This window comes from Xiphophorus maculatus, chromosome 14 (genome assembly GCF_002775205.1).
Source record: "Xiphophorus maculatus strain JP 163 A chromosome 14, X_maculatus-5.0-male, whole genome shotgun sequence".
Classification (NCBI taxonomy): domain Eukaryota; kingdom Metazoa; phylum Chordata; class Actinopteri; order Cyprinodontiformes; family Poeciliidae; genus Xiphophorus; species Xiphophorus maculatus.
Genome location: NC_036456.1, coordinates 17,286,499 through 17,305,359, shown reverse-complemented (window position 1 = coordinate 17,305,359; position 18,861 = coordinate 17,286,499). Strand labels below are relative to the sequence as shown.

General features: G+C 37.2%; 1 protein-coding gene across 3 annotated transcripts in view; it reads right to left on the bottom strand.

Annotated features, from left to right (window-relative positions):
* LOC102218689 (serine/threonine-protein phosphatase 2B catalytic subunit alpha isoform) overlaps positions 1-13,228 on the bottom strand; it is a 104,271-nt gene extending 91,043 nt beyond the window's left edge. For 2 of the 3 annotated variants that reach the window (XM_023346284.1, XM_023346285.1), the window contains exon 1: positions 12,911-13,227. In XM_023346284.1, the coding sequence (XP_023202052.1) occupies positions 12,911-12,971 (61 nt within the window). In that variant the 5' untranslated portion in view covers positions 12,972-13,227. Of the gene's footprint in view, positions 1-12,910 lie in introns of all 3 variants that reach the window. The other variant, XR_002753838.1, reaches the window with a different exon arrangement.
* Between the last annotated feature and the right edge of the window lie 5,633 nt (positions 13,229-18,861).

The window sequence follows — 18,861 nt, the reverse complement described above, 5'->3', positions numbered from 1 at the left end:
ACAATAAACAACAAATCAATTAATCGCATGATAAATTAAAACAAAATCCATAATTTCCATTTGCATGATTTATCGTTTTACTATCAAAAACTGGATGATAAAAGTTCTCTCTGAAGAACAATTTTCTTTACAGAGACTTCATGATTCATTTTATTTGTTGTTTCTGTTTTTGTTTATTTATTTTGGATGTTGTAAATGTGTTCCAGCCCCAGTGTTAAAATGTTCATTAGAATTTAAAGTTCATTGATCTTTGGGAATGTGTTATTGCATTATTATGCCATTACCGTTATATTAATTGAAAATGGTCTGAAAACAACAATATTATCATTTATTGCAATAACTTCTGGGATAATTTATCAACTAGTAAATTTTGTTATCGCGACATGATGATTACAAATGTGCGCAAAGGGTTTTTGGCATGATACAAAAAAAAAACTGGCATGATGTAAAAAAAATGCCTCCATTGCAGTTTTGCAATAAAGACTGTAAAGAATGTGACCAAAAATGTTTAGAAAAAAAAAAAACAATTATGAACTACTGCCTTGTTCTACTTAAATGCCTTCAAGCCACTCAGACACAACTGGAGTCTTAAATCCTACAAGTAAATATTAAGCAGTCGAGTCATTTTTCTTTTACACTAAACATAAATAAAAACTAATGCTAACAAAATCCCTGAAGTTAACTCAGTCATTTTTTCAGTTTTCTGCTCCCTCCTGTGACATCACTTCCCAGAAACCTATAAATACAGGAAGTTGGGCAGCAATTTCTCCTTTTGTACCTGGAACACAGATAAGTGAGGTAAATTCACAAGCAACAACAAATGACAGTTTTAAACAATAAAATGTTTGCAGGCAGAATGAAAATAAAACAAGAATGTCAACTGAAAAATTTCACTCATTTGGGTGAGTTTAGTCCTCCAAGCATTTGGCATGCTGAGGTGAGTGATTCTCTATCAGTGTTGATGGGTTGTAGCATAAACATTTCTGGATTAGTTATTTCCACAGTACAAAAATTTTTTATATATGGTGTATCTAAGTTGTAACGCTCGTGTCATTGAATTTGTCCAGAAAAATACATGTTTGATGAAGATGTGACTCTTGCAATCTAAACCTCAAATCCACTTTGTTACAGTGAGTTTTTTTTTTTAAATTACTGCATTTCTATTAAATTAATTTAGTTCTGTAATGTCAATTTGTGCAAATTTATGGTTGATGGAAACGCAGATACAGCCAGGTGCTGAAATTTCACAATACACTTCCAATGTTCCAATCTTATTTTATCTAAAACTATTCAACGATACCCATGAAACAATACAAACCTGTTTTAGTATCAGGCGACAGTGGTTGATTTTCAGACCTTTGCAGAGGTAGATAAGATCGGTATCGGCTCCCGAAATGCAGGAAATTGGGGTCAGCTGAACGATTGGTGTGGTCCTAATTTTAATATTTGTAATTCGATATTTGAGAGAACAAGAAGCAAACAAGAATAAATTATTGTGGTGGCTTTCTGCAGGGAGAGAAACTGTAGCAGAGGGGCTACTTTCCGGGAATTACTTTCATCTCTGGGGAGATGTGGGATATTAAATCATATCTGGGAAGATGCCAGTCAGCTGCAGGCTGAGAAAGGAAACAGCTGATGATTCACATCATTTCAGGTCAGACCCAGTTCTGGAAAGTTGTTTCTGACCTGCTTCACTCACACCAAGTCTTCTCTGAAACAACCAAAAGCCACCAGTAAGTGGAGTTGCTTATTAGAGCAATTTTATCAATAATTTGCCAATAAATTCCTTCTTCTGAGAAGCTTTTCTGTCCAGTTGCTGAGATAAACCAACCCAAAATGAGTGGGGGGTTGGAAGAGAAGCAGCCAAAGCTTATAGTTAAATTTAAAAAATGTGTTTTAGAAAGCCTGGGAAACTATCCGTTAAATACCACATTAAAAAATTACACAAAGCTGGTCAAAACAGCTTTAAAACAACTTTCTTAAGAATTTAAATGTGTTAAAAGACAACATATGAGCTAAAAGGGAGTGGGAGGCAAGAAAAGAAACACTAAGAGGCTCAAACTGCTTAGAGTAATGCACATTATAGTGCAAAACGGCAAACCAATTCAGCTTTGCATTGCCTTTAAGTCAGTTGCTGAGTTATTGCAGAAAACAACAGGAAAGTACAAGACATTTGATATGATTCACTTCCCCGATATTAAGTCAAACATAGTGAATCCGTCACTGGATGATGTCCAACTGGATTTTAAATACTATAGCTCGTCGGCTGCCAGAAACAACTTTGGGGAGGGTTTGCATGTCTGAATGCACGTCGCTGATGCTGCCATCTTGGCTGTTCATGCTCCTAAGCAATGTGCCAAAGCCAAACTCCCGCCAAAACAAACCGACAGTGGAAAGCAAAGCGATGCCCTGAAGACAACTGGGACTTCTCTGTGAGATCCAGTTAAAGGCACCGACTGGCTTTATCAAACAGGCGCGGAAGAGGAAAAAAGAAATAAATAATGAGTGTGCCACGTTGAATGAGGTGAGAAAATCAGGCGTTAAGGTGTGGGATTTGTTCCAGTGCGGTGATTTAAAAGATGATTTGCTCCCGTTTCTGTCCATTTCTGGTCAAGGTTTCACTTTAATGTCCAGAAGTTGGATTTTGTAAACGGAAATCAAGATTGTATCATCCCCGCATCCTGCACATTCAGAGGCCGTGAGAGCAGAGTTACCGACAGATACCATACATTGTTCTGCTGCAAAGCCATCTTTTCCTGTGCACTGGCTTTTCTCAGTCTACTAATTCACCATTTATACGCAGCCCACAAACAGGCTTACTCATTTTGCCCATATTTAAATACAAATACCCGCCCGGCACGATGCAGAAGTGTGTCTGTGTTTGCATCTGGTACACAGCGGCACGCAGGGGCCTGTCCCAATCCACAGAGTCAATTCTGAGGTCTAAAACGGGGGAATGTCCCTTTTACGTCTAAATGTGTGGCAGGATGTATGAACCTGTGGAGTTAAATAAATGTCAGCCTACAGTTAATATCCAAACTAATGTGATGATGCTCCAATTTAATGTGGAAAGACACATGATGCATATAAGAAGTTAGTTTTTACATAGGTTTACATAAACTACACTTTAGAAATTGGTCAAAAAATTAGGGCTGCATTAACTAATGATTAATTATTGGATTTAGAAACTGGTCCATTCTGCAGATTTTTCATTTTACCACTTGCGCCAATTTATATAAAGTTAAAAGATGCAAATAAACAAATAATTCAGTTAATTTTTTAAAGAAAAAAAACACATATTATTGCCTAAAATGCAATAACGTAACATTTATTTAGTGAACGCTTCATGATTCATCTCAAAAGATGCATTTGTAGCTAAATAAATACTTTCTGCTTAACTTAACATCAATACGGTGTAGGACTAACCTGCTGAATATTTTTTGGTTTAACCAATTAACCATTGGATAGCAAAACGTGTCCAATAGGAGATTTTCTCATATTTATTACAGAATTTGAATGAGGTGGAGCTTAAATGATGCCACTTGAGTAAAACATATTTACAGACAAAGGTCTTTTTTATATCTTAAATGCAAAATGTAGAATTTTTTGTACAGTTTTAGCATAATGACTTCTCTGACTAAGTTGTTCTCGACACAAATCTGTTTTAATCTGTATACTTCAGTTAACGATTAATCGATTACTAAATCAATTGATGATTATTTCCATAAACGATTTGTCGCTATTAATTGGATACATTCGTCTCACAAATCTTCCTTAAAATAAACAACTGATTAAAAAAAAAAACAGTTTTCCAGTATCTGATTTCCCCAGACGTCGGCTTTCTCATTCGCTTTGAAGTGACCCACGTGCACACATGCGTGCCCGAATGTTTGTGTGAACACGATTGCACTAATGTAAACACAAACTGCAGTGCATTTGCAGCTCGCTCTCCCTCTCTTTCTCTCCTGGTGGGAACCAAAGGCCCTGCTCCATAAGCCGACCTAGCAACCCTTCCTGCTCCCGGTTCACGGTGTCATCCTCTCCTCCCCCTCTCTTTGCAAACTGGCTGCCCAACACGCGGCTAAATGCGCAGCAGACACTGTATCGATTAATTTGGGTGACCCACTCTAAAGAGCTATCTAATGACACACAACTGCCGCTTCTGCGCCAAATGGCTTTTGTTCCCAACTGTGTGCTCCCGTCTGCCATCTGAACTGGGGAGTAGTGAGGGTTTGTTTGTACACAGGATGATTTTCATGAAATATGAGAGCAGGGCATTATGATCTCCTCAGTCATAGTTGGCCACTGTGGGTACAAGCAATCATGAGTGTAATTTCTCTGTTTTGTCCAACGCAAACAAAGAAAATAAGCTCCATGTGGTACTCATAACAATTCTTAATGAACAGACAATAGTAGAAAGTAACATTGAAAACATGCCTCCATCGCCACATTGCATAAGCAATAGAAAATACAGCTTTATTGTGTAATAAGGGAGGTAAATCAACAGTATGATCTTCAAGGCTTGAATATGCCGCTAACCGCGCTTACTTAGATTAGCAATGATCAAAAAATACCAGCGTAGGTAAACAGTTTCACTCCCCCGTTTCCTTTCATCAACACCCAACATCCATTTGTTCACATGAATTAGCAAAAGCAGCAGCTAATGCATGGAGTCAGATTACAACCCCAGAGCAGAGCTGCCTTTATCCCCCTATATGGATCTTAATCTGTCCAAATCCACTGCTTTCTCTGTGCCCCAAATCCACAACAGAGTCTAATTCTCTTTAATCTAATGAGCAGTAAAGGTGCACTTATTGCGGATCAAAATACCACAGAGCTCCCTATCTCAGAAGAACAACATAACGGAGGTAGCAGCTCAGGTCTGAACACCTGCACTGTCATGCAATCAAGAACCAAGAGTAAGTCGGAGCAGCAGAGACACTGCATGCTTGTTCTGTGAATGGTACAAAGTGTGTGTTGTTTGCATTTACTACTATCATTTGAACAACTTAAATATAACAACTTTCAGCTGTCTACAACTTCTGTCATTTACAACTTTTATACTTGTATTTAACTCTTTTATTTATTTATTTATTTTTTTACAATTATTCCCCTAAAAATAATGGGGGAAACTTCAAATCATCCTAACATCTTATTTGAAAGCTAAAGGCTTCAGGTTTCTTTAAACACTTAAATATTGTTTACTATTTTTTTTTATAATATTACAATTTTAATTGGTATTCTATATGCTAATGTTGCCATTTTAACATATTTTAACAATGATAAACATTAGCTAATGTTCATTATTGTAAATTAAAATCTTTACATGCTAATGTTAGCATGTTACCTAAAATTTAGGTAACATGCTAAGATAAGGTTTGGCTACTGATGACACAGTATGTACTGATGACACTGATGTAAGCAGAGCAACAAGTGTTAGCTAAACTTAGCTAACATGTTTATATTAGCTATGAATCAATCCTATTAGCATATTTGCTCATTTTAGTCATTGTTAGCCAAAATGTTTACATGCATTGGCCTGTCATGAAGACAGGTAATTTTGGGCAAATTTGATTAAAGCTAATATATAAGCTACAATATACATAACAGTTAATGTAAGATACCGTGAGTTAACAGGCTAATTTTAGCATATTAGTTCATTTCAGCAATTTTAACTGGCATACGTTAACTAAGGCTGGCATTTTGGGTAAAGCCATTGCATAGACCGCCTTTAGCACAGTCGCTAGAGTAAATTTATCTGACTTAACATGCTAATTTTCAAATATTAGCAAATGTTTACTCTTTTTAGCTAACAAACTTTAGCCAAAGGTGACATTTTGGACAATCCTGTTATATAGGCTGCAATGAAAACAGAAGCTAATGTTAGGTAATCTGAGATAACATAAAAATGTTAGTATATTTGCTTATTATTGCTCATGTGATCTTAGCAGTCTAGCTGAAGCTAACTAGAGCTATGCTTATATTAGCATATTATCAGAAGAGCTCCTACATTCATCCTGTGGTACTCACACAGAGTAAATACACATTTTTCTATTTTTATTTCACTCCTCACTTTTTGTTATTAAGAACTGTACAAGAAGATGGCTGTCAACATAAGAAACACCTTCATAAATACAACACTGGAAATTCTTCACTTGACTATTACAAGTAAATTAGAAGCTGCATTGTATACTGAAGAAGTTTCAATAGCAGAGTATGACAGCACAATTAATAACACTTATCTTGCAGGTTTTCTCCCTTGTGCAAACAATTAACCTTGACCGGGAACGTTATCGACAACCAGCCACTAAAACGTCTGCTTTGTTGCAGCAAATCAATTGTGTAACCAGTCAGTGTCAGATTAAATATGCTCCCTTTTAAAACACAGGAGAGGCAACGGTTACTTTAGCCATTCAATGGAAAAAGATAAATAAAAAATCTGGCTACATAAAACAGCAAAGTGTTTTTGCATAGTAACCAAACAGATATTTGTCCACTGAAATATTCTAAATAAGACATAACCAACCATGAATCATATACTTAACCAAGCTTAATATTTCACTTAGCAGGAAAAACAACAATCTCACACAACAAGTTGACAAACAGAGCTAAAGCTGCCTCAGTCCCACAGAGGTGCAAACAAGCATCATTACTGCTTCCTTCAAATTAAATCAGTTTGAGTTAACATCTTTCCAATAACATCCAGTGTAACTGAAATAGTGGGTGTACGGTAGGTAATTTCTCAAAATGAGAGCTAGAAAACAAAAATTCACATTAAGAGCAGACTGTGGCACTGTGGAAAAGGCGCTAACTCAGCTTTACTATTAGCTGGTCCAGAGGAAAGAAACAGTTAGCTCGGCGCTGGAGGCAGATCCACAACCAATTCAAATGTTCTGAGAGTCGTGCTTAGAACTCCAAAATTAATGTTTATCTTCTTGATTTAAAACCAAAGCAATAAAAACACAAAAGTTTGCGTTAATAACACTGAATTTCATCTTTTCATTGTTTGTTTTCATAACAGCAGTGATGTCATCAGTGTAGATCAGTTGCTGTTTTCAGCTGAATCTATCAAAAATTATTAGCATTATTAGCCAGTGTTTATGAACACTTTTGAAATATTGTGTGAAGCCCATTTTTGCAGGACTGTCTGCAGTGCAGAAATACTGATCTAGATTCTAAATAGCATCCATAAAATAGCACTTATAAATGAAGCTGGTAATACTAGGGCGTCCGTTTCCAGTAGAGCTGCAGGACATATGAAAAACATGCAATTTCAGTATTATTGTGGGATAATGTGATCACAAAGTAGGCTGCAATTAACCTACATTTTCCTCATTCGTCTTTTTTTAAAATCACAATGCTCCAACCATTCCTCTTAACCTTTTCATCTTTCTTACTGAAATCCGAACAAGGCTGTAAAGAGCCATCCAATTGACCAAATACAATATTGACATTTTGGGCATCGAAAATATAATCAAATATAATCACCTACAAGCAAAATTCAAAAATATAAAAAATATATGTCTTTCTTCAATGTAATCCACAACAGCAGCAAAAATCAGATTACATCACTGGGAAGATCCTCTTTTCAGTAAAACCACACCAAATAGAGGAAACATCAAATGATAATTTCTAGGTTTTAGTGGTTTAGATTTACTTTTAGGTCCTTTTTCCAAATTTACATTTCAGATTTTTTGTTTACTTGCCTGTGAATGAAGGCTCAGATGCATAATGATCTATCTTGATACCAATTTTAAGCAGTGAGCTTTACTCTTTAATATACAAACTACAGATAAATCTGATTTGATGACTCAAACATTTTTATATAAACTTATTTTCATCTGAAAATTCTCTTACTTTTTCCACAGTAAAATGATGTAGATAGGAACTCATACATGTCACACATTTTATCTACATCAGCTGGTAAACATGAGATTCTTAGCATGAAAAAAAAAGACATTTCTCCAGGAAATGCAGCTAGAATAGCATCAACCCAAACTGTTTAAGCCTGGGTTGTTTAAACTGAATTTCGTACTTCTTGCGGTTGTTGTCACATCATTAAAGTTTTCTTTTTGCTACTTTCAGGGATTTTAAAAAACTAATTATTAAAGTCTAGGTTTATGAGAACTTGGCCGCCTGAGCACCTAGCTCTGCAGATTTACGTAAATGTTTTTGTCTGGGTGTTTTAAACTGCTAGAAAAAAATAAAACTAATCACAACTGAACATAAAGAGGAACTACAAGTACAGTATTGTTCCTGAAAACAAAAGAAGGTTTAACGTCCTGATTTGTTCACATTTATGGAGGGAAATCTAAATTCCTCATCAAAACAATCAACATAGGACTAGAGGTAACTACTATGAATTCCCGTTTTAAAATCACTGTGCCGCAAAGAGTGTGTGGAAGCTTTTGAGTAAATATTTCTCAGAGTCAGATGACCTTCAAGAAAACTCTTTCATTTCTGCACACCGCTGCATTTAGATCTGATAAGAACCAAAAAAAACGCTGCTGTTGGCATACAAACAAGAGGCAGGTGTGCAGGTGAGGAAGAGGTCCGACGATACGAGGCGTTGCTTAGCGTCCAGTTCTATAAATGACTCAGGCCGTCCAGCTGGGATTGCGCCGCTGTCATCAAGCACAGCCTCTCCTGCCCACGCGGGTCTGAGAGCAGGGGCCCTTCTCTCCGAAAAGTCAAATGTCAGATGTCGTCCATCCCCCGCTTTCAGAAGGAAAAGCACCCAGCGCTGCGTCGGGAGGAGCCCGAGGAGGCGGGAGGCCCCGCGTCTCAGCACGGCGATGGAAAAAAAACATCATTACTATGCTTATTCTGCTTTGGAGCGCTGCTGCTGTCATGGCAACCAAATTACTAACTACATTCCCAAGCAAAAGTATTCATACCCTGTGGACTATTTTTTTTTTTTTACAGGTTACAACCACAAACTTCTAAGTTAGAGCGTAGTTTTGAAGTGGAAGGAAAATGCGTGGCCTGCATTTGTATTCAGCAGCGTGCAAAACCAGTTTCTGCTGGAATTACAGCATTTTCTATACCAGATTTCCACATCTAGATGCTGAAAATCCTTTACACTGTTCTGTGCAAAATAGCTCAGTTGGATGGAGAGAATCTGGACATCAATTTCAAAGTCATACATCCTGGGTGGATCGACCTAACACTTATACACGGTTTGTTCTAAGTCAGGGGTGTCCAAAGTGTGGCCCGAGGGCCATTTGTGGCCTTTGGACTGATTTTGTGCGGCTCCCAAATGCAGTTCAAGAATGACTCAAGTGTGAATCATTACGAACATAATTTTCTTATAATCATAAATGTTACAGACCGTGTTTGTCTTTTTATAACCAAGGTTTATTAATGAGCAGAATGACGTCTACCAAGAGACTTTTAATGAAATGTCTATTGTACTGCACCGATATCAACATTTATTCAATTTATTAAACTTGGCTAAGTATAGAAAGTGTTTTAAAAGAAAGTGTCCCTTCTTTTACAATGCTTTTAAAAGGAAGAATTTTGCCAATGTGCAAAATCCTTTTCACATTTTGGATCTACAACCTCCCTTTCCTACAAAAAGGGATTTGTTTTTGGCTTGTGAATACTTATAGTGCAACGATTTTGGCCAACGTGACTAAAAGTTTGGACAATGACTAAGTCATTGTTGTCCTGCTGGAAGATGAGCCTTCACCCCACTATGGAGTCTCTAGCTCCCTCTACGTTTCCTCAGCTTCTAAAACTCAGCATCCCAAGTATAATTTGAGGATATATGAACTTTACAAGATATTATAAGACATGTTTTGTGAAAAGATGCACAAAACGGTGGATTTTTGGCAAATAATTTGAAGTCACAATCCACAGAAAAATCCATGAGAACTGAACTGCAAATAGATGGGGGTTCGCTGTATTAGCAGTGTAATACCTTGCAGACATTGCACCGTAAACAGTCCTTTTCAATATTTATACCCCACACACTCATCTTACGATGATGACACATTTGAAAATATGCAGGAAATATGAAGAGGTAAAACTAAAGCGAATTCAGTCCAGCAAATGCTTGCACTTTGAGCTAAATCTACATTTACGATAAAATCCTCTGCCACTTTCCAAATGCTAAATCCACTGTAATTCATGGACCTTCATTCAGTTTCTGTTGTTTCTGTTCTAGTCGGTGACCAGGCAAGAACTGGATTCATTTATCAATCGGCGCTGGAAATAGCTCTACAGCTAACACATTTAGCAACACATTAACAATGATGATGACTAGAACTTTTGGGAAAATAATAGGGATTATCACAGGTCAAGACTAATCCCTATCCAGCAGCTACTTAATCAGGTAAGCCTTAAAAGCTGGAGTAATGGTCCACCACTGAGCCAGATTTCTACACATAGTTCATTAAGGTGAAAAGCTTCCCAACTGACATTTCCTCCTGTATTTATTTCTGTCGAGTTTAAAAACATGAAGAATCCTCCCCCGCCCCTGCGCGGACCCCGCCAACGTGGCCTGCCGAGGCTGATTAAAGAGGATGGAGTAATTACTCTGCAGCACTGGCTTTCAGGAGCGTTATGATAATGCCTTCTGAAAACAGGTGGCTGCGGCGCGCTCGTGATAAGCTGGACCGACGCCTCGCAGCGTCGCAAAACAGGCAGCTGAAAACAAATTACCTCACACCTGTAGCCTGCAGCCACGTTCATGCTTTGTATGTACACAGCAGCCAGCGTCCTGTGTTGTCACAACACTGATGCATTACCAAAAAAATAAAACAACAACAAAAAAACGTTGCACTTCTGGAAACTCAGAAGATGGATTTACTTCCAGGAGCTCCGGCCGACGCCTTTTGGATCCGGGCTCTCATGTCGACTGACAACCCGCTGCTAATGTCTAATCAATACCTGATTAAGATAATTGCAGAGCTTTACTAAGCATTGCAGCATTGTAAAGTCAAGGCAGTCGGACTGTGCATCACAACCAGAAACAGAAATGAATTTTTTGGGGATTTCAATTGTGTTTTAAAATAAGAAAATAAACACTTTACTGCCTAAAATCCAATAACATAGCCTTCCTTTAGTGTCCGCTAAAATAACTAGCTCAGCCCTTTCTGCTTGACTTAACATCAACTGACAATATTTTGGATTAAACAATTAATAATTGGATAGCAAAAGTTGCTTAATAAGAGATTATTTTCCTTTTTTTCACAGAATTTGGGGGGTGTTTAGGGTAGAACATAATTACAGACAAGAGCTTTCATCTTAAATACATAATCTATATTTTTTTTAGTGCATTTTTGGCTTAATTGCTGATTTGAGTATGTACTTGTTTTAGCAAATGGCCTCTTTTTGGGTCTCTATAGTCTAGTTAACAACGAATAGATCAGTTGACAATTATTTCAGTAACCGATTAATCACGATTAATCATTTCGGTCCTACAACAAACAGGACTTCTTATGATTAAGACCTGTGATATTTCATTCCTGCCTGTGTCTACCTGGTGAAAAAAGGGTATCTCCAGGACATGATGCTGCCACCACTATGTTTTTCTCTCCGCTTCCTAACTATGCAGCACCTTGAGTTAAGATTACTGCATGCAAATAATCTGTAAAACACACTGACTTTGTGATTTTAATGATATCAGGTCAAACCGTGGGAAAGTTCAAGTAGGCATGAATACTTTCACAAAGCACTGTAGCTAACGTGACCAGTCCCAGTTTCCCAGTGAAACCATTTCATCTCTTTATAGCCGAATCTTGTCAAATCCATTTTTCATTAGCCATCACGTTGCTGGAGACTGTACGGGTATGATCTCTTAAAAAATTCATAACAAAAGCACCCAAGACATTCTGTGGATCTCTCAACACTCACTCCACCCACCAACCCACCCTCCACTTTCCACCAGAAATGTGGCCAGAACAGAGCCGCTCGCTGCTTACTCCATCCACTAAAACTTCAAGATTGCCACTAATTTTCCCTTCCTGATGAGCTATTGGCTCGAATCGTTTCAATCGATGAAGCTCAGCCCAAATAAGAAAAATATCTCCCTCATTTCCCCGATGTGGTCCCTGCACATGCCTGTTGTGGTGTACAGAGCAGAAACTGGAGTACTGATCCGCAGCTAGAGCTGGATCAAACAAACACACACAGATTCTGTCATCCTACTTTGCTCCAGTCATTCAGTGACGCATTAATAGCTCATATCTGCATTAATAGCTCATATCTGTGTGCATGAATTGTCTCAAAGTTAAAAGTCTGCAGCCTTTAAGTGAAACGACGCTGGGCGAGCTGGGTAGGTAGTCGAACTGATTATTATCTTTATTGCATTCTTATGGTAGACTGCAAAGGTGGAATGTCAGACCTGTAAACACAGAAAGAGGCAGGAAGAGCCACCCCATGTGGCATGAACAGTGAAAGCAACCCCCACAACCAAACATACATCGAGCAAGCAGGATTGTGCAATTGTTAAAACGGGAGAGATAAAGCTTTGTTTGATGGTGCATGCACAATAAAGACGGGGGGTTGGGGGGAAGAGATCGCTTTTGGTGCTGATTGCAATGCCTGATCTGCATGCATACTGTGCACCAAATGCATATATACATATAAATCCAGACCATCAGCCTGTAGGCTGCGCAGTCACATGGAAACGCTTCGTGTAATTTGAGGGTATTCTTATTTTTATAATAGATAAACATGTATGTGTGAGATTCTTGCAGGCTGAAGTTCTCCTCACTTCCTAGTTTACAGCTGCTGTCACAGCTCGGCTAACACCCTTCTTCCTCCATAAGCCAGCGAACAATTTTTCGACTACATTTTTTTTTTTTTTTTTTTTTTGCCGCTGCGACGAAATTCTTCCAGACACGCAGAGACCGTAACACATAAAAAAAAATTGAAAAAATAAAATAAAATAAATCCCACTTACATTTCACCACCCTGTCCGTCGTAGATAACTTGGGCTCATCATTCGGGTTGTTTTCGGACATTTCCAGTGTGATATGAATTTAAAGATGTGTAATATGAAAGGAGACTGAAAACGGGTCCCTGCGTTGCTCTTGCCGAACAACTCTTCGAGTGTGTCCGAGGAAAAGAGACCGCAGTGATCTCACCCGGGTTCCTCTGAGCGGCCAAAAATACTTGCAACGGGGGGTTACAGTTTCACTGCAGGAGCTGGAGGAGCTGTTAGGAGCTGCTCTGTCTGATTTACTGTTACTCTGAGCCAAGTTGCCTGGCTCAGCGCAGTGTGCACTCTAACGTGCTGACGCCTCCAGTCCCGCCCCCAGAGGCTTCCTATTGGTGGAGAGCCACTGTTGTCTTCCACGCTCACTTTTATCGAAAGATTTTTTTTCTCTCTCTCTCTCGTTCTTTTATCCGTCCAACTGCTGTGAATAACCCGCAATAAACTTCAACACCAACAAAGCAAAGGAGTGTCGTTTATCTCTGAATGTTGTTATCGAGAAAGCATTCTCGTCGTTTTGAGTTCATTTGTGGAAATAAGAGTTTGACTTTAATGTCGACTCTGTAAAACAACAGTCAGTTGGAAGGAGTTATACAATACAGCCAATAATATTGAATAAATAAACGATTTTGGTAGCTATTACCAGAGCTACTACAACTTTATAATAATAATAATAACTGTTGTTGTTATTGGCAACATTGTGTATATATATATATATATATATATATATATATATATATATATATATATATATATATATATACACACAAGTAGTATTTAATTTATAGTAGTAGTTTGTAGTAATTCGTGGTATATATTATATGATATATAATTTTGAAAATAATTTATTTTTATTTATGTACATTTATTTTTATTTTTTATGAAGTCAAACTGAATCAGAATTTATATAAGACATATACTAAAGGTAATATATTTACCACTGCTACTGATTGTAATAAAATAGTCTTCCTCAATCTCTTTGGTGCATGTCTTTGATAAGAATTAAAACTCTGATTTCAACCTTTAGATCATTGAGTCATTCTGGATAATCATAGTAGCAGTTTCTCATTCTTGCCAACAAATTGCAAATCCTTTTTGACATGCATCAGTTGCTACTATGCAGTTCTCTACCATCTTATATCATTTTCAGTCATGCCATTCAAAATGAACCGTACTTCTGATTTCTGAATAGTCATTCCCTATAAAGCTAATGGTCTTCATTTCAATTCTTGAGTCAAGACAGGCAAATATGTTGAACTACATGTCAAAATGTCATTTTTATGCTTTTCTTTATCATTATATCATGAGGTAAATGAGTACAAGACCCTGAATTTGTGTCTCACATTGTTACAGCATGTGATCTTTGCAATGCTAATTTGTTTACAATGTTGTGAAAAAGTAAAGTACAAACATACTGTACGTTGGAACTGAATGGGTACATACAACCTAAATTGCATGCTGTAATTTTTTCCAGGTCAAATACGCTCGCCAGCTGTGGGTTCATGGGATTTCGCTCATTGTGACATCACTGGTTTCAATTTAATGTTTCACACACTCCTCCTCACTGGTGAAAGCCCAGGTTCACCTGACAGTAATTGTTTAATTACGGAAACATTTTCAAGAAAGACTGACGAAGAAACGCATAAAACTGACACATTTTGACAACCAGCGGAATATTTTTGTTTGTTACGACTCGCGCAATGAACTGAAGACTGTTAGTTGACTATTCAGCATTCAGAAGTGTCGTTCATTTCCACTTTTCAATGAAAATTATATAAAGCAGTAGATAATTACATGGTAGCAATTGATTCATGTCCAAAAGGATTTGCAATCTGTTGGAAGGAATTAGAAATGGCTACAATGATCAGAACAAATTACTAAATGTTGTGGAGGTTGAACTAAAAGTTATGGGAATCTTAATTGATCAGTGAAATGCACCAAAGCAATGCAGAAAAATATAACTATGGATTTCAAGTGATTGTGGAAGTAATGTTTAGAAATGTCTTGAGCATCTTCAGGTCGTGTTACCAAGATCAAACATTTTAGCTCTCGAAGACATTGTGAGAGTGAACTGTCATAATGAGAACGTGACATTTCACTATCTTGTTCATAAACAATGGTTTCAGGACTTTCCTGATACCAACACTTTCATTGAAATAAATACTTGCTTTTGAGGAATGAACGATTCATTTTGAGCAAGTGACTCACATTGGAGGTTCTTAACTAGGTTTTGCAGTTTGTACTAGTTGTTTTGAGAAAATGCACTAGCTGTTGTGCAAATGTTGAGAGAAATGCACTAACACAAATGATTAAAAAACATTACTATCATTATTATACTTAGCATTACCTCTTTACTACTTTTCCATTTGAAATATTCTGAAAATTAATTTATTCTATTTAACTTTTTGCATGTTTGTTAATGAATTCAGGAAAATATTTAACAAAATTTCAAAATTTAAACAAGGAAATAAATAAATTATAAATGGATAAATATCAAACTACTACTACTAATACTAACATTAATACTATAGTAACAACAACAACAATAATAACAATAATAATAATTATTCCAATTATTTCTAATGTTTTAAGAGTCAAATTCAAACTTTTAAAATTGTACACATAATAAATTGTTATGATAAGATTAACTGGTTGATTAAACAAGATTAGATTTCACAGAAGACGTCAGAATGTTAAACACCAGAAACAAGATTGTAATAATTTTGGACGTTTTATTTGTTCTCTCTAGCACCACCTTGAGGACAGATCAGTTCTGGTCACAGTACCTTGTTTTGCAGACACTCTCTTTTGAATTGATGCTACATACCAGAACATGATAAAAAGGAAAAGTTATGTTGTTCTTTTAAGGTCTTCCAGTTAGTTAGAATAGTGCCACAGATTAGTTACAAGTTACTTAGTTAGTAGTTATCAGTTAACTATCCACCCAACCTTCGGTTCAGGAGGAAATGGGACCGTGTTCTCCTGGATCTTTTAAAGAAACCACTTCTTTTCCCACAAGAACATAAAATATAAACTTAAGGAGTATTCCCAAATTTAACAACAAAAGAAACAGGCTGGGAATAGTCATAAAAATATTCATAATGTTATTGTGGTTGTAGTGATGTAGTTCAATTATTTACTACAGCTATTTTGATGATCTAATGAAAACTCCCGATGCAACACCGTCTGTGGTCTGATCGGTCATATAAGAAAAAAAAGATTTTTAATACAGAAATGTTCTATAGACTCCTTATGGTAAAGCAATTATTGACGACCTTCTTTTTGTAGAGTCAAGAAAAGATGATTACAGACTAATATAATCATAACAAGGAAAGCCGTGTAGAAGGAGGAAGTTTTCTACATTGCTTACATGCAAACAGATCAAATTTATTTATAGAAATAAATAATCAAATCAGTCCAAACTCGCTATAGTCATCTATCAGGAAGCTCAAGCTTCTCTCTGGTTTTAGATAAAACAGAGGGAAACTTTATGGAGATTTTAATTCCCAGCAGGACTTTGCACCTGCCCACACTGCTAAAACTGTGAATACATGACCATTTAATGACCATGATGTCACTGTGCATGATGTAATTCATGCAAAAGAAGTGTTGACTGCACATACTGTACAGATAAGATATCTTTATTCTTGTTATCAATCACATGCGGTGCAGGTTGGTTCAGGTGAATTACATTCCAAATAAAATTACTGCATCCACACAAAAAACAAAGATAAAAACTGAATTTGCAAAACACAAAAATATTTATGTATTTAAGTATCACGTGGCGACAGGTATTGCACATCTTGTGTCATTTCTTCCAGTTAAAACATTTTTTTTTAAACAAGTGCTGTGAGTTTTAACTTTTCCCTTCCTGAGGGGGAGGAGCTGAAACAGAGCGCTACGGTTTTTTAAAAAATACTCAGGGATTTTCTGACACAACAGGAAACTCTTCCGGGGACGGGAGAGGGCAGCCGATTAGTTTCTCTGCAGACCTGATAAGTCTCTGGAGGGTTTTCCTCTGTGAGGCTGAGCAGCCGCTGAACTATGTACACATTACATTAGGTCAATATGCTCTCAATGGAGCAGCGGTAGAAAGTTGAGAGCAACTTTAGTGTAAAACATTCATGAGAATCCTCTGGAAATAAAGCCTCTGCTTCATGTTCTTCCTCAGCTGCTTGGTATTTGCCCCCCAGATAAGATCATCATCATGCAGCACATGAGTTGTCAACAGGCTGACATTTCTGTAATAATATCCTGCATTAGCAGCTTGTAAAAGTGATACCTTGTTGCCACGGGTATGCTTTATAGCAACTGTCTGAAATTTAAAAAGTTAGAGCAAAAATCCTTCCAGCCCTCCCCCCAAAAAATTAACAAAACTCTACAAAACAAATTGGGACTAACGTAACAGAACTACTCAAAAACATGTTGCCACCATGTGTTGTTACATATAAAAATTTTATAATGTGATTTTATGTATCTATTTTAATCAATACAAACCCACAAAACAGCTTTGTCAGTTTTCATGGTTCCATGAACAGAATTATGATTCAAAATGCCCCCATATCTTTTCTGCTGGCACCACCCTCCGGACAGCATTTGCAGTTTCACTATTTACATTGGTAACACCGTGACCGACACTACATTTATGTTTGTCTTTACGCCACCACCTTTGGCGGCTGTGACTACGAGCCGTACAGGAAGGGATCTGTTCAACCGAAGGAACCACAGACTTTAAAGATTTCACCGTGACAGCATGACAGACAGACCTTGTGTGACGTTGTCTGCACGCAACGGGAAGATTTTCATCTGCTGCGGGTCGATGCGCAAAACCATTCAGAGATTTGAGTAAAGGAGACCTCACCTCTCACATGTGTGCTCTCGCTCCAGTCACACTATAAATAAATGGTGCCAATCTGGTATTAGCAAGACGTTGGTGCTGCAGCGGTTAATGAAGCACCGGGTTTTACGTTTCCCTCAATCAGGGTAAGCGTGCGTGTCCGGGTCAAGGCGTCCCCTTTTAACTATTCTTGCACTGGAGACATTTTCCACAGATCATTAGTTGTAGCACGTCTCAGCTTCTTTTGGATGCAAACTTAATTAAACTCGGGTCTGGACTGAGACTTGGGCTCTTTATTTTCCTGGTAACCTGTTGTCTGAAAGGCACTCACTTTTGTTATTTGCCATCTTCCCTCTTTGCAGACTCTCCCACCTATTCTGTCTGCATGGAAAATACAGTAGAATAACAAGCAGAGCTGTAAGTGTGGGCTTTAGTTTCAGTATTTGAATTTAACCAGGTTGGAAATAAAAATTCATTTATAAATATCCTCTTTTTTTTTAATACACTGCACCTTTTTCATTAAACTGCACCTCTCCTTTCAACCAGTCATGATTATTTGATTATTTCCTGGAAATATACGACTTGCCGGAGAAAAGAAATTTAACTTTTCAAGCTATAGAAACAGCTAAATGTTTGATACCGTTAACTTTTTCCACAAGATTCAGTTCTTTGGTTGGGACAAACCAATTGTAGAGTGGAAACTAAAACTCCCTTCCCAAAACATTATTTTAAATTATTTCAAAACTGGATTGTTAACTACTTAGTTGGCATTAGTTGGCCACAGGCATTTAGTTGCACTAGCTTTCATTTAGGGGTATCAAAATAAATGAGGAAGAATATTCATGATCTATCCCAAAGGTTTGCAACCTTTAAAATCAAAAGAAACATTTTGCCTTGAGTCCAGCTAAATAAAATTTTAGAACCGCAAAAAACAGACTGCTTATAATTTCTGATAAATATTTACTATAGAAAATGTGTTCTCACTTTTAAAGAACCATAATTTTATTTCCATTTTTAGGTTTAAAAAGAAAGATGCACAACTTTGCAGTAAAGGAGTGGATACATTTTCTTCATTGCAATG